The 15,838-nt window shown below is 39.2% G+C and overlaps 1 protein-coding gene across 5 annotated transcripts in view; it reads left to right on the plus strand.

Annotated features, from left to right (window-relative positions):
- EML6 (EMAP like 6) overlaps window positions 1–15,838 on the plus strand; it is a 262,319-nt gene that overhangs the window by 80,143 nt on the left and 166,338 nt on the right. For all 5 annotated transcript variants that reach the window (XM_073628575.1, XM_073628576.1, XM_073628577.1 and 2 more), the window contains exons 7-10: window positions 1,647–1,848; window positions 3,324–3,461; window positions 7,034–7,290; window positions 10,505–10,717. In XM_073628575.1, the coding sequence (XP_073484676.1) occupies window positions 1,647–1,848; window positions 3,324–3,461; window positions 7,034–7,290; window positions 10,505–10,717 (810 nt within the window). The remainder of the gene's footprint in view (window positions 1–1,646; window positions 1,849–3,323; window positions 3,462–7,033; window positions 7,291–10,504; window positions 10,718–15,838) is intronic.

Genomic DNA, 15,838 nt, shown 5'->3' on the forward strand with positions numbered 1-15,838 from the left:
ATGAAAGCTATTGGCCACTGCCCCGTTTATAGTCCCGACGTACGTGTTTTACGTCACCGCGTTCAGAACGATCGGATTTTCCGACAACTTTATGTGACCGTGTGTATGCAAGACAAGTTTGAGCCAACATCCGTCGGAAAAAATCCTAGGATTTTGTTGTCGGAATGTCCGAACAAAGTCCGACCGTGTGTACGCCCTATAAGATGTTTGTTTTATAAAAAAAAAAAAAAAACTTTTACAATCACTTTAAAGCTCCCTTCAGCTCTCAGACTGGTGTACCGAGTAGGTTTCTCAACGGGAGAGCTGATTGATACTTGGTAACGCCTGCTGAGGTCTGCAGATTGCTTGTTTTGAGGCCTCTTTCACATGAGTGACAGACTCTACCACTCTCTGAAATGCAGTCTTGCTGTGGATCGCTTATAATCCCGCGTTTGACAGCCAGTTTACAGGAGTGCAGTCAGTGTTGATGGGGGAATTCCCTTTCCACAGCGCTATTGTGTTCTGCCAGCAGGGAGCCTTCCCTGTCGGCAGAACACAATGATTAGTGTTTCCGGCTACAGCAACCGGCACTAATCGTTTAATAAATAAATAAATAAACTTGACAGGCTGGTTGTACATAAGTCAAAAGACCAGAGTGCCCATACATCGATCGAAATTCAACCGGTCCCTGCGGAACCAGCTGAATGTCGATCCATGTATGGCCAGCTTAACCTGGTGCCTGCAACTTAGTATTGTTGCTGTTTTCACAACATTTTAGGTAAGGTAAAGTCAATTTTTTTTTAATGCCCTGGAAGCTGTCCTGCAACCCATTTCCACCTATCTTGATTTTGGGGAAGTTTGTGACGGACTTCCCACAGAGCCCTGACCCTTTTTCAGTATGTTGTGGATGGGTCAAGGTACAGTTCCACTGTGACATAGATGAGAGTAAAGCAGGGCTTGACAAATCCCAGGTCGCCATGGCGACTAGAAGTTGTGTCCTGGTGCCTGGGCTTTTGTCAGCCCATTCACTGTTGCAGGGATGCACAATTCCTATCGCCAGGCAGGTAGTTTATTTTCTACATTTAGCCCTGCTGTGGGCAAGCAGTAGGCTTCACTCGTCAGGTGGAAGCATTCGGGCGGCTCAGCTGCTGCCCAGTTGCTTCCACACATGACGGTAAAGTGCCCTCCCCGCTACCCCGGCCAGCATGGCGATTTGCACAGCATTACATTCAGTGGAGCACAGGGGAGACATTGGGGGACGCATGAAAATGTCAATTGCGATACACATGCTACACATTGTCTCACGCGTGCACAAACTAAATTTTTTAGCTGGCTTCTAGATTCAAAGCAAATTTGCCAAGTCCTGGGGTAAATGGATGTTCCTGCAGAGAGGCGGTGGGAACATCAGACATATGTGCGCCATTCTTATTCTAAATAGTTCTTGAACAGAATAAAGAAAGTCATGAAACATCTATGTTCGTAAAGGTTTTTTTTCTTGTATTATTGATTACATCATTAACATAAGCACAGATTACCCTTTATCGTGGGTATTTTGCAGCTGCCTGCATGACTAGGCTATTTGTACTTTTCCTTGTCAGTGAAGAATTGGTATTTAGTATGTTGTTTGTTAACTGGTCTTCCTGTCCTATTTTTTTGCTCTTCCCCAGGCTTGTCCATCAGGAGTGTGTGCTGGAAAGGGGATCGAATCCTTGCTGGGACTCAGGATAGTGAAATCTTTGAAGTGATGGTGAGAGAACGGGACAAGCCCATGCTGATCATGCAGGGTCACTGTGAGGGGGAGCTCTGGGCCCTTGCCGTGCACCCCAAGAAACCCTTAGCTGTTACTGGTAGCGACGATCGCTCTGTAAGGTATGTGAAAAAAACCTTTCTGGTGTACACATACAGAGCTAATACAGATGATTGCCATTTATCAGCTTATGACATGCTTGCTTTAAAGGACACACCTGAGCTTTTCGGGTGTAACGTCCCCTTTGGATTGAATATATTTTCCTACCCAGTCAGCAAACAAAGTTCTATTTTAGGTGTGATAGAAGAATCCTGTTGTTTCTATCGGACAGATAGCTGCAAAGCAAAATTGGCTGTGGTGCTGTTTGTTAAGCTAAGCCATAGTGCTTTGGGAACCCTTTGTCATATATTACATTTTATTTTTTTTGGTAACATAAAGATTGCATATAGTAAGTAAAAAACATTGTAAAGAACAGTTTAAAAGAATGTATAAAGTAAATAAATACATGAAATTGGCCCAAAACCATGATGGTCCATATGCAACTTTTGCTTTTTTTGAACTGTTCGTTTTAGGCCATCTTCTGCTGTATTATGTTGTTTCTATTAATGCAGTTTCTAGTGATGTTTTTGATATTTTTCTGTTATAATTAAAAAAATAAAAAGCAACCACAGTCTTAAATTTCCAGTTTTAGATGATTTAGCAAACCTTTAATCAGTTAAATATGAATTATTACATGTGAATATTTCACGTTTACCACTTTCAGCCAGCAGATGGCCAACTGCAGAAAAGCTCCATTTACAGTTGTAATGTGAATGGACCTGAAAAGCAAGGATTTTAGATTACACAGATTGCAGCGTGACTTATGCTGGCAATACACAGTTAGAAAATTGTTCTAAAAAGCGTTCGACTTTTGAAACGTTACTATACTAATTTTGATTATCAAAATGAAAAGTTTTATAGCAAGAAAAAAAAATGAACCATCATGTTGGAGTTTTTTTAGCCTAAACAATCAATTTTCTAAACATTAGCAGTAGAATCGATCAAAAACCGTTCCAAAAAAAATCTACAGCGCATGCGCGCATTAAAATGTAACCCCAGACAGTGTAATCGATCGATAAAAAAATGTACAGTTTATGTTGTTATGGATCGATATAATATATCAATGATTAGGGGACCTAGATCGATACAATGATGGCGTTATTGCATGCACATTCAACAGATGTTTAGAAATTCGACCGTTTTTTTCTAACTGTGTATGGCCCGCTTTAGTGAAGGTACACAACGCTTAGTCAGCAATATGGGGTCCTCCTAGTTGGAAAGCCAAGCATGCTTTGAAAACTGAATGTCATGGATCTACCAGGTATTAAATGTTTAATTAAAAAAGGAAGAAAATGTAACTATACAAAGCATTAGCTTACAAACGTTGTAAAAGACGACAAAAACCGTTGTATTTTACCTTTGGAATATAACTTATTAATAATTGTTAATTTTCAACACATTTTATAATAAAAGTGATAGGGGTCTCATGTCTATTGTCATTGGAAAGGCGTTACGTAGTTTCTTTTTTCTGTCACATGACCCTTTGTTCTTGCCTTAGACTGTGGAGTCTTGCGGACCATGCACTGATCGCTCGCTGTAACATGGAGGAAGCAGTACGAAGTGTAGCCTTCAGTCCAGATGGGTCTCAGCTAGCGCTGGGGATGAAAGATGGCTCATTCACTGTTCTCAGGGTCAGGTAGGACAAACTAATTACCGAGTTGTATAAAATAAATGTTTTTATTTCATATTTGATAGCTGCAATTTTTCCCTAATGCATCAGTTGTTAAAAAATATACAGTATATACAATATTTGTATTTTTTTTTCCCTGCTGTTGACATGGACACCAGGCTTTATACAATCAGATGCAGGGTATGGAAGCACTGCACTCTATTGTATAGTATTTTTTTTTAAATACATTATTTAATGTATTTTCTAGATTAAATTTTTTTTTTATATCTTTTTGTAAGGTCAATATAAAATATTGCATATAAATATTTCATATTTAAAGTGTTATTAAACCCAGGACCCTGCATTCACTATATCTGGTCTCCCACAGTACACAGAACATGGAAATGCAATTATTTTAGTAAATATAAACTGCTAAATACCTTTTCTCATCAGCAGTATATAGCAGTCATGTGACTTCTATCCGTGTCTGGTTAAAGCTTGTAGGAGGAGTTTTCATTCTTCTCTGACTATCCTGTGAGGCTCCAGGACCCCTGACCCTTTGACTGGACAGTGCTGATTGGCCCTGCGCTGATCACATGCACCCTCCCAAGGGAAAAAAAAAACTCTCTAGCAATACACACCAAAATGAGCATGTGCAGTGTGACTCCAAAGGCTCTGTCTTATCAGGAGATAGATTGGGGAAAGTGAAGGATCAGAGAAGACAGGATTAAACAGCATTTTTACACAATGTAGAGGATTAACCCCTTAGGTTGCACAGTGAGTATAACAAGCATGCTTTACTGCATATACACACTGATTTTACTGTTGTGGGTTTAGTAACACTCTGATGCTTGCAGGCTGCAGCTGTTAATATGATTGTAAACCTTTAGGCCCCTTTCACACTTTTTACACTGTCAGTTTTTCAGATGGACCCGATCGGACCATCCATTGCTAAAAACAGATAGATGAGGGATCTGTGCCCCATTTGTCCAGCTGATCAGATTGGATGACAGGCGGTCCATTTCCATCTGACAGCCCATAGAGGTCAGCGGGCTGTGTCCAAGTCCACTCTGCATCAGTGGAGCGGGCTCGGACCTGTCATCCACCTGCTCAGCGGGGATCAGCGCCAGTGTGAAAGGGGCCTCCATACACCCAGTGCAGTGACTGGCCTCAGGTGATACACAGAGATAAAACGAAATGCTCCTACATAGGTTTTACCTGTTTATCTATAGCTGTCTTCCCCCCCACATCCATTCAAAGTGCAGAATTTACAGAGGATCCCCCAGCTCCGAAAAGCAGGGGGTGGAGAGCTGACGTTACATTAGTGAGGAGAGCTCTGACAGCTGATTGGAGGGAAGAGACACCCCCCCCCCCCCCCTTTCACACCGCACACAGGAACAGAGCTGTCAATCTGGTGGAGCTCCTCCCCTGTCACCATTTTTCTTTTGGTGTCAGGGAAACTTGTTAGCAGTTACTCATGCTGATAGCAGAGAAACAAGGCAGCGGACAGAAATGACAGTGTTCTGGATTGAGACAAGTACACACTATAGAGGGATAGGATTTGTTCATATTTCATGTCTGAGGTTTACAACTACTTTAGGATAGTTTTCTGGTGACTGATTTACCATTTTCCTTCTTCTGTTTCTCCAAGCAGAGACCATATCATTTAGATGAGCCAGTCTTCAGGCTAGACAAGAAGTCTTTTTTTTTTTTTATTAAAGCCAAGCGTACTTTGTAAACGGTTTTGAAGACACTGTGGGAAATTTGCTGAAACTGAAGCACTCAGAATCTGGTGCAAGGTGTGCATGGTGGCCAATCAGCTTCTTACTTGTTCAATTAAAGGGTAACTCCACTTTGATGGGAAAAAGAATTTGCAAACAAAAAAATATATAACATATACAATTGCGACGCAAGTCATATTGTAATTGAATGTTATTAAAAATGACCTTTCCATTTAAATCTGCAGTGCTGTATGTTTCTGTAAAATGCAATATGGCAACTTGGAGGCGTTCTGTACATAGAGGGTATACAGAACGCCCCCCCCAGGGATGTCATTACTTGCTTGTGTGATTGGCTCCCTAATTTTCCCAGAAGTCTGCAGTAAGATACAAATCAGATTTTGAGCATCCCCTGCAACAAAAATTTGTAAGAAAAATTTCTCACCATTTTTGGTGAGATTTGCTCAAAGGGAAATCACGTATTAAGGGATGCAGACCCTGCCACTTCATTCCTCATTAGAGCTCTGCAGGTGCAGCAGCTGATTAATAATTATAAAACAACTCCCATACAGATTCACTTGCTCATGGACACAGACACACAAACAACTGTTTCTTCAGAATAACAAAAGGTAGAAATCTGCAACAAAGTTTGTTAAAATCCCTGCAATGTACATAGATTACCTAGAGTGAAGATGCTCTTTAACCCCTTGCCGACCAGCTGCCGTCATTATACTGCGGCAGGTTGGCACTGCTGTGCAGCAGCCGCTTTAAGAACTCTAGGGGGGGCATGCCCCCGCGGCGTGACGCCGGAGCCGATGCGCGTCCGCCAGCGATCACTCCTCAGAGAGCCAGAATAGGGATCTGTCAATGTAAACAGACAGATCCCCGTTCTGTCAGGGCAGGAGAGAGAGATTGTCTGTCTTTGTGATCAGGAACACTGATCTCTCTCTTCTCCAGTCAGTCCCCTCCCCCCACAGTAAGAAACACCTCCCTAGGAGACTCTTAACCCCTTGATCGCCCCCTAGTGTTAACCCCTTACCTGCCAGTGACATTTATACAGTAATGAGTGGCTATTTTTAGCTCTGATCGCTGTATAAATGTCACTGGTCCCAAAAAAGTGTCAAAGGTATCCGATTTGTCCGCTGTAATGTCGCGGTCCTGCTAAAAATCGCAGATCGCTGCCATTACTAGTAAAAAAAAAAAAAAATTCATAATAAAAATGCCATAATTATATCCCCTATTTTGTAGACGCTATAACTTTTGCGCAAACCAATCAATATACGCTTATTGCAATTTTTTTTTTTTTTTTACCAAAAATATGTAAAAGAATACATATTGGCCTAAACTGATGAATTTTTTATTTTTTTGGGATATTTATTATAGCAAAAAGTTAAAAATATTGTTTTTTTTTTTCAAAATTGTCGCTTTTTTTTTTTTTTTGTTTATAGTGCAAAAAAAAAAAACAAAAAAAAAAAAACGCAGAGGTGATCAAATACCACCAAAAGAAAGCTCTATTTGTGGGGAAAAAAGGACGCCAATTTTGTTTGGGTACAACGTTGCACGACCGCGCAATTGTCAGTTAAAGCGACCTAGTGCCGGATTGCAAAAAATGGCCTGGTCATTAAGGGGGTAAATCCTTCCGGTCCTTAAGTGGTTAAGCTTTGACAGTAAAACCTGGAAGCTGATTGGTTTCTGTGCAGAGCTCCACCACATTTTGCACACTCCAGTTTTAGTAAATCTCCCCCAATGTGTAATAAATGTTTGTAAAATAAAGTTTATGGTAAAAAATGATAAAAATAAAAAAATACTAACAAAAAAATAAACCTTGACCAAAATCAGTAATACTTTACCTTCATTGTACATGTACATTTTTGTCTCAAGGGACATGACGGAAGTGGTTCACATCAAGGACAGGAAAGAAGTCATTCATGAAATGAAGTTTTCTCCTGACGGTTCCTATCTCGCCGTGGGTTCCAATGATGGTCTTGTGGACGTGTATGCTGTTGCGCAGCGATACAAGAAAATCGGAGAGTGCAACAAGTCTTCCAGTTTCATAACTCATCTCGACTGGTCTGTGGACAGCAAATATCTACAAACCAATGATGGAGCCGGAGAAAGATTGTTCTACAAAATGCCATGTTAGTAATAAAACTGTATTTTTAAAGGCCTATTTATTATCTATTATCTATCTATCATTTTCTATTTTTAATGATTGAATTATGATTTTTTTTTTTTTTTTTGTTGAAACGTAAGTTTTAACCTGCCTCAACACAACAACGAAGAAAGGGGCCCAATTCCAATGATGTCATCCAATTTTGACATAGTTATTGATGGACAGCACACACTACACCTTCCCTGCACCCCAGGTCCTGCCCCACTAACACGTTTCACCCATCCAAGCGCATATTTATTGCAAATGGAAGTGCCAAATTTACTCAAACTCAGAATTGCTGTCCCATCCCTATGGGATGCTCAGAACAGGAGTTTTATTTAGTTTAGGCATATCATTCATGTTGTTTTTTTTTAATCTATTCTCTTCTTTTATTTTTCTATTCTATTCTTTTTTATGCTAGTTTATTCGAATTTGAATTTATTCTATTCGAATTTTGGAAGAAGGTTACATCCTTTCTATTTTTTTCTATTCTATTCTTTTTTTTTCTATTCTATTCTCTTCTATTCTTTTTTCTATTCTATTCTTTTCTATTCTGTTCAAATTCCAACTTATTCTGTTTGAAATTCGAATTTTAGAAGATGGTTATATTCTTTATATTTTATTCTATTCCTTTATTTTCTGTCCTATTTTATTCTGTTCTTTTATTTTATATTCTATTTTGTTCTGTTTTACTCTATTCTTTTATTTTCTATTCTATCCCTTTATTTGCTATGCATTTTTTTTTTCTATTCTTTTAATTTGTATTCTGTTCTGTTTAACTTTATTGTATTCTATTCTTTTATTTTCAATTATATTCTTTTCTATTCTATTCCTTTATTTTCCAATCTATTTTATTCTCTTTGTAAATTCGAATTCGATTAGAAAACTATTCAGATTTGATTTTCGTCCGAAATTTTGTTTCGTTATTTCGTATTCGTTTAAATTTGTTAATATTGTCATTTGGAGATTCGCATACATCCGAATTTCCGAATAACAAAAAAAATGTGTCCGAATTTCAATTCGAAATGAAACAAACTGCACATGTCTACCTTGGGCCACTGCAGTCCGGGAACATCCCACAAGAGCTGCAGTTTTGAAGTTGCTCTGGCCCAGTCGTCTAGCCATTATAGTTTGGTCGTTGTCAAAGTTTCTCAAATCATTACGCTGGCCCATTTTTTCTATTTTTTTTCTATTCTATTCTTTTTTTTCTATTCTATTCTCTTATATTCTATTCTTTTTTCAATTCCATTCTATTCAAATTTGAACTTATTCTAATTGAAATTTGAATTTTAGAAGATGGTTATATTCTTTATATTTTATTCTATTCTATTCCTTTATTTTCTGTCCTATTTTATCCTGTTATTTATTTTCTATTCTATTTTGTTCTGTTTTACTCTATTCTTTTATTTTCTATTCTATCCCTTTATTTTCTATGCATTTTTTTTTCTATTCTTTTAATTTGTATTCTGTTCTGTTTTACTTTATTGTATTCTATTCTTTTATTTTCAGTTATATTCTTTTCTATTCTATTCCTTTATTTTTTATTCTCTTCGTAAATTCGAATTCTATAAATATTCAAATTCGAATTTCATCCGAAATTTTGTTTCGTTATTTCGGATTCGTTTAAATTTGTTACTATTGTCATTTGGAAATTCGGATACATCCAAATTTCCAAATAACGAAAAAAAATGTGTCCGAATTTTAATTCGAAACTAAACAAACCACACATGTCTACCTTGGACCACTGCAGTCCGGGAACATCCCGCAAGAGCTGCAGTTTTGGAGTTAAAACCCAGTCGTCTAGCCATTATAGTTTGGCCCTTGTCAAAGTCTCTCAAATCATTACGCTGGCCCATGTTTTGTGCTTTCAACACAACAACTTCAGGGACAACATGTTCACTTGCTGCCTAATATATCCCACCCACTTTCAGGTGCCATTGTAACAAGATAATCAACGTTATTCACGTTACCTGTTAGTGGTCATAATGTTATGGCTGATCGGTGTATAAGTCAGTGGGGGGTGTGGTCCAGTTATAACTTGGTATATTTATACTCTACTAGAATAAATAAATCTGTAATCAGTCTGTGTCTCTGTTCTTCTTCTAATTTCCTGTCTTAGTGACCAGAAAGACAGCAATTAAAAGTGGAGCTTGATTTTAATTACAGTTGCATATTAAATATTCTCTGGGATTACAGAAATAATTATATACATTATTAAAACATGTCACCAGTCCTTGGACTAGACATGTGCAGAATGAAAAAAAAAAATTTGTTTCGATTCGCTATTTACATAAATTTGTTTAGTTAAATTTGTTTTCGGAATTTTGTTTTGTTTGTTCAAATTCAAATCGGTTACAATTTTCTGAACAATTCGACCAAATTCAGAAAATTCTAATCTATTCAAATAGAATTCCAATGGAAGTCGAATTTATTCTATTAGAAATTAGAATTTTAGAAAACGGTTACTTTTTAAATTCCATTCTATTCTATTGTTTTTTTTTCTATTCTATTCTTTTATTTTCTATTCTTTTCTATTCTATTTGAATTCAAATATTGTTATATTCATTCTATTCTATTCTTTTCTATTGTTTATTATATTCTATTTTTTTCTATATTTTTTTTCCTATTCTATTCTATTTTTTTCCTTTCTATTCTAGTCAATTATATTTTTTTATATTCTAATCTATTTTTTATTCTACTCGAATTTGAATTTATTCTATTCGAATTTTGGGAAATGTTTATATTCTTTATATTCTATTCTAGTCCATTGTTTTGGTTTTTTTTTTTAATCTATTCTATTCTTTTATTTTTCTATTCTATTCTATTCTTTTTTATGCTATTCTATTCTATTTGAATTTCTATTCTATTGAATTTCAGGGACAACATGTTCACTTGCTGCCTAATATATCCCACCCACGTTATTCACGTTACCTGTTAGTGGTCATAATGTTATGGCTGATCGGTGTATAAGTCAGTGGGGGTGTGGTCCAGTTATAACTTGGTATATTTATACTCTACTAGAATAAATAAATCTGTAATAAGTCTGTGTCTCTGTTCTTCTTCTAATTTCCTGTCTTAGTGACCAGAAAGACAGCAATTAAATGTGGAGCTTGGTTTTAATTACAGTTCCGTATTAAATATTCTCTGGGATTACAGAAATAATTATATACATTATTAAAACGTGTATTTCTGTGTTGCAGCTGGTAAGCATCTGACCAACAAGGATGAGATCAAAGGGATTCACTGGTTCTCATGGACTTGTGTAGTTGGACCAGAAGTCAGTGGAATATGGCCAAAGTACACCGACCTTACCGACATCAACTCTGTGGATGCCAATTTCAACAGCTCAGCTCTGGTGACCGGAGATGATTTTGGACTGGTGAAATTATTCCGATTTCCAAGTTTAAAAAAAGGTGACCTTTCCTTTACGACTTTGTTATAAATATTTGCTAAATTCTAAACTGGTGCCAAGAATAATTTGGATAATGCAGATGCTGGTGCAGTGTTGACGTCCTTGTGAGTTGTAAGATTTGGCGATGTGTGTGTGGGGGGTGGGGGGGGAGGGGGGGGTGCCGGGGGCTACTGTATATTATACCTGTGCACAGGGAGGTTTTGGTAACAATGGCACACATCATTCCACCTCATAAGGGTGCGATAGACATGAGAGGGAGGATGACTGCAGACATGATCAGAGCATACTCAAGTATCTACTCCAGTAAATGGGGCCCACAAACAGGAACAGTTATCATTTGTTTATCACCGATGAAGAGGGGTGGGGGAAGTCATTGGATAAGATTTTCCCACATATATAATTGCTTCTTTCCTTGGCAAGTCTTGGCTGGTGGTGTCTGCTGTTGCCCAAGACTTGTTGCTTGGACTCCATGAAGTTTAAAGGCGTAAAAAAGTAGCGCAACCCCTAAAGAGCTGCTGGTGTATATCGGTCCTATTTCCTCCCCTATAGCACACACAGCCAGGCAAACAGCATTTCCTGCCTTCTTCTACTGGCTCCAGAGAACAGTCTAGGGTTCTTTTTTGGTATTTATTGAAAGCAGTGAACTGGGATAGAAAGAGAGTGCATGGGATACCCCATAAAACCGTAGAATTGAATAACTTGGGGACTCTTTGACTTTCTGGCTGCGGTTTCTTACTTAGCCACAGGATCATCAGTTGCCTCCTGCTGATATCCACCAGATGTAGACTCACACCACCATATCACAGCTGAACTCTTTCCCACCAACTTCCTCACCAACTTCCTCAAAGCTCTCTCCAGTAAGCTTAGCTGGGATCTCGGTGTCTTCACAATAGATTCTTCTAGAAATCTGCCCCAGGGGCAGAACCCCTGCACAGGGGTCTCCTCAAGCAGGACTGGTCCCAGGAACTCTGCTGCTGCTGCTCAGGGTTATTTATGAGCTGTCTCTTCACCTTCTGGGCACATCCACCCAGGGATTGGCTAGAGTTCCATAAATATTCAGGCTGCATGTCCTGCTCTTCATCCCACTAAGGTTCTAGAATCCTCTAGAAGATGGAGAAGCAACAGAGCAGCAGCCTGTAAAACACTGAGCAGCCCTAATTAATCAACCCCTGCCTCTCTGATTACCGTGGAGCTAACTAAATGTACCTAGCAGCCTACTCTACACTAGGAGGTTGCTATATAAAATCTTCTTTGCCAGTCAACCCATAAATTATATTTTCGTTGGAAGTTTAACTATGAATACCATAGCAGATTGGCGTGGCTCCAAGCCCGCAGTTTCGTTCTCCCGGGATTACACTCTATTCAGGTGCTGGCAGAGACAGAGACCATCTCCCTCAAAGATACAATATAGCCTACAAGTGAATGAAAAACAGGCTTCCGCTCCAGTCCCCGCCCACCAGTCACGCCTTTCTGACATGTTTCACCCACATTGGGCTTGATAGTAGAAGATATCCACTATTAAGCCCAATGTGGGTGAAACATGTCAGAAAGGCGTGACCAATGGGCGGGGACTGGAGCTGAAGCCTATCTTTCATTCACTTCACACTGGAGTTGAATACAGTGTGCGGCTGGACTGGTATGCTATCTAGAGTTCAATCATGTAACAGTTCCTTATGTCTCCCAAGCACTTTCAGGCATACAGTATACCTGACTTGGCCTTCCTGAGGGCATCCTATTCACCTTCTTGGGTTTTTAAATTATTTTTAATGTCGTGAAGAATAACAGGATGCATGGTACCAGACCCAGGAACTTTAGCATGGAGGTGTAACTCAGCCCAGCATACTGTAGTGTCATCATCACCTTTGGGTGTACTGACCCTTTCATTTAAGGCGGACCTTCACTGAAAAAGTGAAGTTCTGCTGGTTTGCCCCCCCCCCGCCAGGCCTATACCTAATTTACAGGTTTCTTTGGGGGGAGCAAGTACCGATTTTTATTAGTACCCGCTCCCAATTCCTCAGCACCCATCCTAGACAAGGGTGGTGTCCCTTGCCCTGCCCCCTCTCCTCTCGCAGCCTCATTAGACACATCACAAATCCCAGGAGGCTGCTGTACCGATCACGTCAAATGTGGCTCCCAATGTCTCCAAAGGGCCGCATATGGTATTTATTACATATAATGCTACAGAAAACTGTCACGGATGGGAGACTTGCTGGAGGAAATAGTCAGATTGTTCTTCAGGAGACTAAAGTCTTGCTATAGGAGACAGGCAGAGACTAGGAACATTATCAAAGAGATGGCCCCTGCCCCCACTCTCTTAACTGGCCTTCACAGCAACCAGCACATGGAAGGGCAAACGCATGAAAGACAAAACCAGAGAACATTCCATAGCTCAACTCACCAACCAGTCTGCTTACCAACCAAATTAACCTGTCCAACAGTATGCATTAAAAACAGGGGTTTAGTTAGCACACATTTGCAAATGCATGCGTGAGCTGCAAGGCCTCTTCACGGCACCCTGTATCACTTGCAGTCCTATCTCTTCTAAATCTATGAGGGCCTCCACAATGGGAGAACATGCATTCTAGTGGATAGATAAGGGGCAGGTGGGCCTGGAGGTAGCCCAATCCTCCTTAAAGGCACAGGGGCACATTGGACACCCAACACATAACACAATGGTAGCAATGTGTTCCCATTGTGGAGGCTCTCATAGATTTAGAAGAGATAGGACTGCAAGTAATACAGGGTGCCCCAAAGAGGCCTTGCAGCTTACTCATGCGTTTGCAAATGTGTGCTAACTAAACCCCTGTTTTTAACGCAAACTGTTGGACAGGTTAATTCGATTGATAAGCAGACTGGTTGGTGAGTTGAGCTATGGAATGTTTTCAGATTTTGTCTTTCAGAGACTAGGAACTAGTTGCACGAAACCACTAGACTTTACTACTCCAATCAAAGCACCTTACAGAATAGTGTTCCATCTACTGACTGCTGGGGCCCAAGGGCCACACTTCAAACATGAAAGGGCCACAGGTTGGGCACCAGGGGCCCAGAGAAGCCCTTGAAATAATTATGGGGAACTTCTGCTAAAACCATTTCACTGGGGAGTTGTGGTGACCCTTGCAGTTGTGGTGAGAATCCCACTTTACAGACAGTTGAAAAGATCATTTGCGTCATGCAGCTTGATCTGCCAAGTGGTATTGGTCCTGGAACTATGCATGCACCATCAGATGGGGAGGTCAGTCAGCCACAGCTCATGGAACCTCTATCAACATCTAGAGGAATCCTAGGGTTCCACAGAACTATGGCTGCTATAATAGTAGGCAAGCTGTTGGGAGAATCTTGCCAAAAATGAAAATCCTATGTTAGGTGATGCCATATGCCACGTCGTATCTCAGTACAAGATTCTGGGATAAGCAGTGAACCAATCACACAAGTAGGAAGTAACATTTCTGGGGTTATACCATACACAAACAGTGTTGGCAATGCCTCCTGGTTGCTGTTTTTGAAGAAAGCAACGTTTGTCAGTTTCAGAAGAGTATAGCAGTTGCAAACTGAAACAGAAAGGTAAATTTCAATAGCCCTATATTACAAAACTCCTAATGTTGCCGATGTTGGTTATGGGATAAGACGAGGCACTGAGGTTTTGAGGAATGTAGAATTCAGCTTTACTTGTATAGCAGAACAGCATACATGTGCAAGAACAGCATTACAGGAGAGAGCAGAGAGAATAAAAACTTTCTCTCTGTGCAGAATATACAAGCATATCTAGACACACAGATGCTACTATATCACTACAGCACCATCTATAGTTCGGAGTGCATAATACGTGCTGTTGCACTTCAAAAAGCAATTATGTATGTTATTATTATTTTCTTTTTTTTAATGAAAATTGAGTTTTCCTTTTAAGGGGCTTCTTTAAACTAAAAACTCAACAAGTTGTGTATCCTCCAGTGGTTTTCAGAAAGTTCAAGAACAAGCTTCCCAAGTCTGCACTAAGGAAATTTAGCTGGTGGTGAAAAAAAAAAGGAAATATTAAAAAATATATAAAATAGAAAATAAATAATATAAATAGAAAAAAAAAATATTGCTACACACGCAGCACAGTGTTCATGTTTTGTAATACTTTTTGTAATCATTTTTTAAATAGACCGAAAAAATCCCAAGTGACTTATCCAAGACGAATTAAGTAATTATTTTAGCTCAAGGGACAACCTGAGCGATGTGGATTAAACTGATTCCGCTAGATTGGGTTGTACATTGCATCCTCCAGTAAATGACTGATGTATAATAGATGGTGTCCACGCAGAGCATACTATTTTATTTATTATTCAGTGCACTTGGTGTATACCTACACTGAGGTCCCACACTCCGTAGGCATAAGTAAGATTTTCCAGCAAATCTTCAAACGTGATAATCCTACTCACATAGTTAAAAGTTTTCTATATCCTCTCTGTGTTTTAAATATTTATAATTTTGAACGAAAAAAAAAGAAAACGTGCCTTTCCAGGATAGAGTGAATTGATTTTTTTTTTTAAAGGCTGAGCTATGAATAAAATAAGAGCCGTGGTGTTTGGGGTCTGTAAGTAATAGATTAGTGCTCCATGGTACACCGACCATATCATAAAGTGAACCTGTCAGCTTTTGTAAGCTTAAAACTAAGTCTAGGTTTACACTTGTGTCTGCGATTTCATGCATTATTTGGTGTGGTTTTTGTATCCCTTCTTCATGCTTTTGTCATGCGTTTTCATGCATGGTAATGAGTTTTTTATATGCTCCAATTAAAGTCTGTAGGGCCAAAAGCACCAAGAGAAGTGCCTGCACCTTTTTTCAAATCGCACAGAAGTGCGTTGCATGAAATTAAATGGGCCCCATTAAAAATAATTCCTCTTGTTATGTGTTGTCACAGGAGGGTGCCACATTGCATAGATGTGAATGGGGACTTTTTAGAGCAGGCGTCATGTGGAGCCAACTACTACCTTTTTAAAAGAGAAGAATGAGTGTAAAAAAATAAACATACTCACCTGAGTGGATGCAGCATGTATTCAATGCTGCATCTGCCCACCGCAGCTTCTAAGACTGAGAACTGAGCGATTAAAGACCACTGATCGCTCAATTGTCAGTCTTC

Source organism: Aquarana catesbeiana, linkage group LG04, assembly GCF_042186555.1.
Source record: "Aquarana catesbeiana isolate 2022-GZ linkage group LG04, ASM4218655v1, whole genome shotgun sequence".
Lineage (NCBI taxonomy): Eukaryota > Metazoa > Chordata > Amphibia > Anura > Ranidae > Aquarana > Aquarana catesbeiana.